This window comes from Psammomys obesus, unplaced genomic scaffold (assembly GCF_907164565.1).
Source record: "Psammomys obesus unplaced genomic scaffold, mPsaObe1.curated_primary_1811, whole genome shotgun sequence".
Classification (NCBI taxonomy): domain Eukaryota; kingdom Metazoa; phylum Chordata; class Mammalia; order Rodentia; family Muridae; genus Psammomys; species Psammomys obesus.
Window position 1 is genome coordinate 25112088 of NW_026585895.1, and position 10524 is coordinate 25122611.

Genomic DNA, 10524 nt, shown 5'->3' on the forward strand with positions numbered 1-10524 from the left:
TATATATATATATATATATATATATATATATATATATATATATATATCTCCTAGGCTCTTATTATATTCTATGATACCATTATTTAGATCTGTTTTACCATTGGAAAAATACTGATAGTGCCAAGCTGAAAAAGTGGTGGTGAGGTGAGATCACGTAAGTTTGCCTGATGTGTAAGGAGTACACTGGCTGTCATGTATTGGTTCCCTTTCATTGGAAATAGAAGATTTGCAGGAGCTTCCAGCTCTTTGACCCTTCCCCCTCTCTCTACCTCTTCACCGCTTCCCTGTGATACATTTGTCTCCCCACTTCCCTGCCTATAGGAAGGCTGTGTGTGTGTGTGTGTGTGTGTGTGTGTGTGTGTGTGTGAAACACCCTTATTTCCCTGACTTTAATTATTTTGTGATGAAATCCATGTTCTGATGTGCCCAAAACAATCGTATCAAGGGGGAAAAACGGAAACAAAACAAAACCCATTCTTGTTGGGCAAGCTGCGTCTCTCACAGGATGGGCACCAGGAAACACTTGTTAGAGTAAACGTATGTTTGGCACATGTAGTTTCGGAAACCTCTTCTAATGACTCCTTGAGTTTGCCAGGAGCCGCGTGTGCTTCCATTCCTAAACACAATAGCTCGTATATGGGAGCCATGACAACGCTGGCTGTCCAGCATGCTACATGACGTGAATTCACTACCTTAGTGAGTACTTAGGTTTGAACAGATGAATCAGCACGGGGAAAATGTTCATACTCATTAAAGTAATTTGAAAGTTTTTATTCAGTTGTTGATTTTAACCTTTAGGGGAGTGACTGGGGACAGGAATGTGGAGGCGAGGCTGGAGGAAGTGTTATTTTTTGTTCCTTCAATCTGGAATTTCATGTCCCTGATTTGGAGATACCAAATAGGGGAGGACCATCAGTTGGCCTCATGCTGAAATGAGATAGAGTCATCAGAACTTTACGAGAAGCTGTCTGTTTGGTGTCCTTCTGGCTCTCCTCTAAGACAAATGTTTGTGTCTTCAACTTTGTAACAGTTTCAGCCTTTTCAGAACATGGCCCTTTTTCTCAAAAAGCCTCCACAGTTCCAGGACATTCCAGCTCCCTGGGGCTTTTGTCTCTCTAGATTTGGGCGTGGGACATGCAGTTCTTCACTGAGGAGCAGCCATGAAGCTACCCTAGAAACACCCCCCTCCAACAACATAAGACATTATTTTAGCCATGCCCAACTATACGGCATTGTAAGCTGATGTCTTTTGCTCCTTACCTCTATGAGGCTGGGTTTGGACTTGGATGCATATGGTTCCATATGCTCGTGAGTTGCAATGGAGGTGATGGGGTCATGACACAACTGTCACAACCCTCCCTTACCGTGCTGTGTACTTCCCCTGCATGCCTTCAGAGCCGTTGGCTGTGGGTTCCTGATCCTCTGTGTCCAGTACTCAGGTCCAAACTCCCTTAACCACAACAGACAGATTTCCCCAGAGCTTTGGAATTGAAAACTTCTTCCTTGCTTATTTGGCAGTGAGGGAGGACTGGGAGAGCCAGGGCTTTCTGGGAGACATCCTTCTGTATGACAAGCCTTGTCCATGTATGAGTCATCTTTTATGTGTGTGAAGATATTAAATTATTTTGACATTGTATTATGAGGCATGGTAGTTAAAGCAACACAAATACTGAACATCCTTCTGTGAATCTCCACCACACCAAGATTCATCCATACACATACTTCTTCATGATTTGTTTGTATATCCAAATGCAACTTCTACCAGTGTCATGTAAATTTTTTTGCTTCATATTTGTTCTTGGATCCTCTCCTCCCATCCCTTCCGCCCCCCCCCCCTGTTTCTGTCCTCCCCTCCTCTGTCCTCTTCTCCCATCCTCTCTACTTTCTCTTCCCCTTTTCCAGCCCCTCTTCTCTTCCTTCTCCCTCCCTCCTTTCCCTTCCCCTCTCCTCTCCTCCCCTTCTCCCCTTTTTTCCTCCCTCCCTCCCTCCCTCTTCCCTCCCTCCCTCCCTCCCTCCCTCCCTCCCTCCCTCCCTCCCTCCTTCCTTCCTTCCTTCCTTCCTTCCTTCCTTCCTTCCTTCCTTCCTTCCTTCCTAAACTTTGTGGAGGAATGCTCCAAGGATTCTGCCACAGAATATCCAGGGAGCTCTTGTTTCTGGACCCAGGGGTACTCAGTACTTTCTAGAGAGAGTGTGTGTGGTGGGCATTGTGGATGGTTTGCACATGAACTCTCTGATGTACATTTTAAAGATTTGGAAAACTATGGCATGATTAGCTGAGAGCCTTGTTCAGAGTCATGCAGCATATTATAAGTTAAGGGTGTTGGGAAAGCTAGATTTGCCCCAAAGAACAGAAACTTTCCATTAGAAATATGTACCCCCAGGGATTGGGTGACAACACAGGAACACCAATTATATAAATTAATCACACATGTCCAAAGCTGTGGGGGAAGAAGTTGTGAACAAGCCCTTTTCTTTCTTTCTTATGTCCCTCTGAATCATCAGCAGCCTCAACGGGAAGGCCTGGACTGACTGTTCTCTCCCTGACCGTTGCCTAATGTCATCTCTTCTCTGAATTCCTCTTATCATTTGCTGTTTGTACCATTCGCTTGGCACTTGAAGTATTCTGTATATCTGTTCTTATTGCTTGTTCTGAGACAAAGTCTCTCTATGTTAGCCCTAAGGATTGGCCTGCCTCTGCCTCCAGAGTGCTGGGATTAGAGACATGTATTTTTAGTTGTTTTCCCCAGTTCTTAGTATCCTCTCTGCTGGCTCATGATCCTCCAGTGTTACCTCTGGAGGACTTACAGTTCACTTTTCTTGCTTGGCCAAATGGAGTGTCACATTCAGGCAGAAGCTGAGTAACAGGTATAAGTCAGTCACTCTGTAACTGGCAGCATAAGTCTTTGAACACCTTGGAATCACAGCCCATTGCCCCTTTCCCCTACTTTCTACCATGTATGCCAGATCCGCTCAACAGGGACTCCTCATCTTTCCAGTGTGGGAGGCTCTTATGTTGCTTCTCCTTGCTCCATAAGCTCCTTTGACTTAGAGATACCCTCCCTGACAGTTTTTCTTTCCCTAGCCTCTGACTGGCCTGCCTCAGCAATTACTCATTTTCAGCCCCCTGCCATGCCCTGAGCCCTGCAGCTTCTACAACTTCTTCTTGGCTTCCACACACCGAATCTCTAGAAACTCCTTAGGAAACCACAGGGTCTTTCTCCGAGCTCTATCCCATTGCTCTTATCTCTAAGATCAGTTGGTAATTCTCCTTTCAGCTCTCTTTCACTTTATTTTTGTTGTTTATCATCAGCATTGCATCTTTTTCATTTCTGTGTTTCTACTGCCGAGCTCAACCTCTAATGCACAGGTGTAGTGGAATGCCATCTGTAGCGGAAAGACACCAATAGTGGGTTTTTTTTTTTTTTTATTCTTAATTTTTTAAACTCTATTTGGGGTGTTTAGACCTCTACCTCCCTTCCCCCCCAACCTTAAGTAGGAGAGAGAAAAGGTTAGTGGGGAGAGGGGGCCAGACCCTTTTACTTCTCCCTGCTAGTTAGGGTCAGTGGGGTTCTTTTGGGTTGTATACCAGTCTCTGTCAACCGCAGACGCAGCTAGCAGGCTCCTTCACAGTGCTGCGCCCCAAAGCATTTCTCTCCCTCTGTCTGCTCCAAACGGCCACACCGTCTCTGGTCTCTGGTCTCTAGTCTCTAACCTCTCCAGACTGCCACAAGCCACATGTTAACACTGAATGCCACCCCTTCTCATTCTCATATTTATACTGAGTCCTGGACAATACCCCGCTCCATGCGGCACATGGAAGGCTGTTACCAGCTGGCAAAGGCCATGCCTTACACTTTAACAGTTAACAGGTGTGCACAAACTATAGCTCAACCAAAATCCCACTCTTGGGATTAAAACAAAAACATATTTACATAGAATACAAAGAAAACAAAACTTCTGTTACTTACAGTTTAGGGGATCAAATGACTATTGAATCAATTTGGGAGCTAACACATAAACTTAAGAGAATTTCTCCATTCCAAGTAAGAGTAAATAGTGGGGTGGAAAAGTATTGATGGAGTTGGGGAGACAGCTCGGTGCTTACAGGTGGATGTGACTTGAATCCCAGGAAAGTATGGAGAAAGGCTGGGCATGATGACACAGACTTGTAATCCCAATGCTGGGGAGGCAGAGTCAGGAAGATCTCTGGAGCCTGCTATTCAGCCAACCTGGTCAACTTGACCAGTGAGAGACCCTGTCTCAAACAAAACAAAGCAAAACAAAACAAAACAAAACAAAAAGGTGGATGGCACCTAAATAATGTTACCTGGCGTTGACTTCTAGATCAGTACAAATCTTGCCCCCTAATACAAATATCCCTTCCCTAACACCTACAAAGGCACACAGATACACAAACAAACAACAGTTTTGAAGTACTTTTGTACAAGGTTTGTATTATCTAATGCAAAAGGAGAGATACTTGTGCTGTCTTCTAGAAGGTGATTTTCCTCAGCATTTAACTTGACATTCTACTCGAAATAGATACAAGGTACTTTGGGCCAATAGAAAAAAAAATAATGGCTTTCCTTCACCAAAGTGAGTTTCCTCCAAAAGAATGTTACAGTTGAATCCCAGGGTATTATTTTAATTAATTCATTTTTAGAGGGGCTTAGCCAGAGTCAGATGGAAACAGTGAGTTGGAGCCAATGGTTGAAGAAAGAGGCATGATTTAGTGATCCATGTACAGTGAATTAAATGCTTTTTGCTTGAGAACCTCCATTCCTTTGTTAACACATGGCAACATTTAATAAGGTCAAAATGTGAGAAATAGAAACACGATGAAACTAGGTTTTGTATAGCAATGTGCATTGTTAGGCTTTCTAGATCTTGTTTTTCCAATATTCACTTGTGGTTGATCTGTGTGTGTGTGTGTGTGTGTGTGTGTGTGTGTGTGTGTGTGTGTATCTAAGGGTTTACTGAAAAATCCAGCTTCATGGTTAATGCTACATTTTAAAGACCTAATCCAGGTTATGAAGTGTATCTCCGTTGGAAAATAGAGAGATGGTGAATGGTACCTTGCTTTCTGTTTCCTATGAATGTATGTGGCCCCACATAAATTTTTAGCTTGATAAGCATTTGTGTTTGGGGTGGTTTCTCCAAGTATTGAAAGGTGAAGGAAGCCATTTTTGTTTGAATGTGTTCAGGGATCCTTCCAAGAGCAGCAGCTAAGATTCTGAGATGGTGTAGCTACGTCCTGCTCAGAAAATCGGGATCCATATCTCAGTTGCAGTTATACAGTGTGGCTGTGTGGCAGTGTTACTTAGAACTGACAAAGTGTCAGCTAGAATTTTTAAGATACACTTTAGACTACTTTCCATTTTAAAAATAAACTGCTGAGTTTATGAGGCCTCGAAACTCTAGTATTTCTAGAACAGATGCTCCTCATCCCTGAGATCCTGCATAAGTGGTGTGTATTTATGTGAAATTGGTGCAAATGGATTCTCGCTAATCTCTGTGACAAATGAAAAGGGGATTGAAGCTTTTTTAGGGGGCCCGCAAGAGTGGAAAAGCTTAATTATACCTTTTACTCACAGCCTCCTTCTGTCCTCTACAAGAGCCCCTTCTGTGTCTAGGAATAGAAATAAGTTACATGCAAGAAGGAAGAGGGCTGGCAGCTGAGTTAGTCACTGACCGCGTTGTTGATGAAGGAAGCTAAGTAATAATTTCACTGGTTTTCTCTCTGTAAGAGGATGGGTCTCTCTGCTAGTTCCACATGGCAGGGTTTTAAATTGATTTGTGGGATTCCTCATCTTTGTTAAAAGACAGGTACTGATAATAACTTCAGGATCTATGAAACAGATGGTTGCAGGTAGTAGGTGAGGACATGCCTTGTGTGTGCAGTGAGTGACTGGGGAAATGAGGACCTCGGAATACATTATTTGCATGCCCTTAATAGAAAAGGATTATTTCAAAGCAATGAGTTTTTTGGACAAAATAATTTCATAACAAAAAGCGATTTGGGTGATAGTCTTGATTTCCTTGTTTACCTCTAGATATTTGCAGGTAATTAAAAAAAAAGATGTATTTATTTTATGTGTATGAGTACTTTGCCTGCATATATGTCCCTGCTGCCTATGGAGGTCAGAAGAGAGTGTGGGATCCCCTGGAACTGGAGCTAGAGATGGCTGTGAGCTCTTTTTACACACTGTTCGAGTGGTTTGTTTAGTACTTACGATTGCATGACAGATTTTTATGTCATCTTCTCCTGTAGGGTCTATTTCCTGCAGGGTATGTATTTATTGCCTTGCTCTCAACTTATTTTAGGGCCTGCCCGTAGCTTCCAAAGCTGCCTTGACGTAGAAGAAAGGTGGCTGGCACTTTATCCTGTCACATGATAACCCATGACAAAGAGCAGGGAAACCCCCGGGGTCGCTACACTCTCCTGCTTACCCAGTTAATTCTCATCTGTTGTACACAGGTATAGTGGAAGATTACAAGCCTCCATTCTATGATGTTGTTCCTAATGACCCAAGTTTTGAAGATATGAGGAAAGTTGTCTGTGTGGATCAACAGAGGCCAAACATACCCAACAGATGGTTCTCAGACCCGGTAAGGATGCCAGGTTATTAGCGTTAGAGTTCACCCCAGCATTTGGTAGCTTCCTCGCAAGTTCTTCCTGGCGCTTAGCGTCTGCATGGTGTACATCAGACATGGATTTTTCTCCTTTACAGCTGTACGTAGGGTCCTAGAGCCTAACTGCATAGGTTTGGAAAGTGGTGTGATTCTCAAAGGAGCCTAGTTGGTACATGTTGTTGACATGAGTGTCCATGTGTGACCAGTGTCAAGAAGGAGAGAACTCATTACCGTTGCCCTAGAGCTTCACTGGCATGTCTAAACCAAGAGGCTTAGGGTGATGGCGATTAACTTTTGACTGTCGCTGTTCACCCGAGAGGGTCTAAGAGCAGGCTGCTCAATGCTGAGGAGGCTGAATTGTTGGTCATAAGTAGTAGCACATCAAAGACCCCAAGAAGTGATAGAGTTTACAAATTTCACTAGTGTCTGTGGGCTTGTAACATTACTTTTAGCAGCCAGAAAGCCCAAGGGGTTTAACTTGGCCTATGGCACTTGTCTGATAAATTAAGCTAGTAGTACTAAGATTTGAAATGAAGTTCATGGCTTTCCTATTAGTGGTTAAGGCCTTGAGTGCTTGCTTAAAGAGGATGGCTGTAGCACAGCTAGCATCTCAATACCTGCAACGTTCTTCAAAACAATTAATACAGCATCTGCCCCGGCTCCAGGACCACCAAAAAGCCAGTTTATGTGATGTTCCTTTTCTCTCCTCAGACATTAACATCTCTGGCAAAACTGATGAAAGAATGCTGGTATCAGAACCCATCTGCAAGGCTCACAGCGCTGCGGATCAAAAAGACTTTGACCAAAATCGATAATTCCCTAGACAAATTAAAAACTGACTGTTGACATTTTCACCGGTGTCAAGAAGGAAGAGTCGACACGGCCATTGTCCAGCTGGGACCTAACGCTGGCCTGACCAGTTGTCGGAACAGAATCCATCTGTCTCCCTCCCGAAGTGGCTGCTTCGACAGAAGCAGGCGTCTCTCCCAAAGCCATGTTCCGGGGAGATACCCAAACCACCCAAACCTCGCTCAAAGACTGTGACCCGCACGCTCGGCGAACTGTTCACACCACAGAGACGAATGGTGGGCAGACATGGTTGCAAGGGGAGGGAACCGGAGGAACTCAAGAGAGATCCTGCAAGAGATCTGGGCATTAAGACAGTGGCTTTTTGCATATCTTTCACGGGTCTCCTAGACACTCCCCACGGGAAGCTCAAGGAGGTGGTGATTTCTTAATCAGCAATATTGGCTGCACTACTCTTCTTTGTTGCACTAGGAATTCTGTGCATTCCTTACTTGCACGGTTACCCTTAATTTTAAAGACCCAACTTGCCAAAACATTGGCTGCGTACTCCACTGGCCTGTCTTTGGATAATAGGAATTCAATTTGGCAAAACAACAACAACAACAAAAATGTAATGTCGGACTTTGCTGCATTTTACACACGTGCTGATGTTTACAACGATGCGAACATTAGGAATTGTTTAGACACAACTTTGCAAATTATTTATTACTGGCGCACTTAGCGGTTTTTTTTACAAAACCGCCTTGTGCATACGTTAAAGCTTATTTTTATGTGGTCTTATGATTTTATTACCGAAATGTTTTTAACACCAGACTCTGAAATGGACATTTTCTTTTATTATCAGTTAAATTCACATTTTAAGCGCTTCACATTTTTTTATGTGTGTAGACTGTAACTTTCTTTTCAGTTCGTATGCAAAACGTATTTAGTCATTACCCATGCGACACCACCCAATATATTACTGATTTAGAAGCAAAGATTTCAGTAGAATTTTAGTCCCAAACGCTGTGGGGGGGGGGGAAATGCATCTTCTTCGGAATTATCCATTACGTGCATTTAAACTCTGCCAGAAAAAAAAAAAAAAATAACTATTTTGTTTTAATCTACTTTTTGTATTTAGTAGTTATTTGTATAAATTAAATAAACTGTTTTCAAGTCAAATGGTGATTTTTTTTTAATGTATAAAAAAATTTGTGTGATCTAACATGCTTCATTTTGGGCGTAGTAGAGTCATAGAGCTAATTTGAAAATTTCTTTGCTTTTTCAAGGGGAGAGGCCTAAGAGGCTGGCTCACAATTTAAATTTGAGATTGCCACCCCGCCCCCATTCTTTTATGTTGGGATTCTTTTCCTCATCTTGTATGCACAGACAGACCTCTCTGCCTGTCTGTCTCACCAGAGGCTGTGACTCTTAAAAGGCAGAAGGCTGTAGTGTAGGGCAGGGCCCCAGTGAGCATAGAGCCTTCCACACCACAGCTCTTGGGAATCTGCCCTTCCCTTTTTCCTTCTGGTCTACAACAGCCTTAAGAAGGTAGGATTTGGCAATTAAAAAGGGGGTGGGGACTCCAGGAGATCCTCTGCAGGTGGTTAATAACTCCATTAGCATTCGTATACTTGGCATATGGTAGAATTACATTCACCTTGTTTTGGTTGAAAATGGGCATCGTAATTCAAGTTCCATACTGCATAAAATTTACTATCTTAATAAATGTAGCATATGCGATTCAGGCATATTAAATACATCTACAGTTGTGCAATCATTTCTGGAGTTTGTTCATGGAACTCTCATCTTACAAAACCAAATGCTGTATGGATTAAATGCCAACGTGCCCTCCCCTCCCCCAACACACACACACACACACACACACACACACACACACACACACACACACACACCAGCCCTGGTATCATCATTTGCCTTCCTGTATGAGTCTGACCACGTCAAGTTCTTCACGGTAATGGGATCATGCAGTATTTGTTCTTTAGTGAAAGCTGACTCACTTAGCACAGTGAATTCAAGTTTTATCCATGTCATAGCAGATGTCTGAACTTCCTTTTTTCATGCTGAATAATATCCTATGTGTGTATATATAACACCTTGTTTATCTATGCATCTGTTGATGGACCCTCCCAAGTTTTGGGTATTGAACGGCTAAAAGAACGCTGCTCTGAATGCCAGTAGACATCTATCTGTTTGACTTTTTGTTTTCAATTCTTTTTCCCGAACACTCAGAAGTTAAGCAGAGTTACTTATTTTTTATTAAGATTTTGACTATGTTAAAAAAGTAAGTAGTTCGAGGAATTTTAATAAATGTGTATGAATTGCTGGCATTTGTGGAAACAAAACCATACTGAGCAGCAGGACGTGTCAGCTCTAAGAAGGCTCCCTCCTGCTCACATCTTACTTCTTAGCCATCGTGTTGCTCACCTGACCGTTAACAGCATATTCAGCTGTTATAAAATACATTACAAGTAGAACCATACTGCATGTGTGTGGGAAGAAGTGGGGTCACTGGGTAAGGGGTCCAGTCAATAGATGCTATCGATCTATTGACAGGGCTGTTCAGTGTTTATTCCCATGCGTTCTGTTTGTTCCATGTCTTGACCAGTTCTTATGATTTCAGTGGTGGGTGTGTTGTCCACACATTTCAGGAAAAAAAAAAGAAACTAAAAGGAGAAGATGAATAAATGATGGTTTAAATAGCTCTTGCCACTAAAAGGAGAAGATGAATAAATGATGGTTTAAATAGCTCTTGCCATTCTCCTGGAGCAGAAAACGTCTCAGTTTGCACCTGCTCCAGGAGAGCTATGGGTGTAGATCACTTACTTTGCAGCCTTGACTTGGATGATTAACTGTGATCTCATTTGATACCCACCCACTGAGCCTGGCTCTTTCTGATCTAGTTTTGTAGACTAGTATGTTATATGTGGGTCTTAGAATGGCTAACTTGGAAGTAATTTTATCTCATCTGATTAACCTCTGTGATTTTGAATTTTCTCTTTAAAATGTTTTTAAAATTACCCCTGTTGGTCATCTGTATCTATCTATCTATCTATCTATCTATCTATCTATCTATCTATCTAT

The 10524-nt window shown here is 42.6% G+C and overlaps 1 protein-coding gene across 4 annotated transcripts in view; it reads left to right on the plus strand.

Annotated features, from left to right (window-relative positions):
• Positions 1-8595, plus strand: part of Acvr1 (activin A receptor type 1) — a 122981-nt gene extending 114386 nt beyond the window's left edge. For all 4 annotated transcript variants that reach the window (XM_055600121.1, XM_055600120.1, XM_055600122.1 and 1 more), the window contains 2 exons: positions 6479-6609; positions 7345-8595. In XM_055600121.1, coding sequence (XP_055456096.1) covers positions 6479-6609; positions 7345-7479 — 266 coding nt within the window. In that variant the 3' untranslated portion in view covers positions 7480-8595. The remainder of the gene's footprint in view (positions 1-6478; positions 6610-7344) is intronic.
• The last annotated feature ends 1929 nt before the right edge of the window (positions 8596-10524 follow it).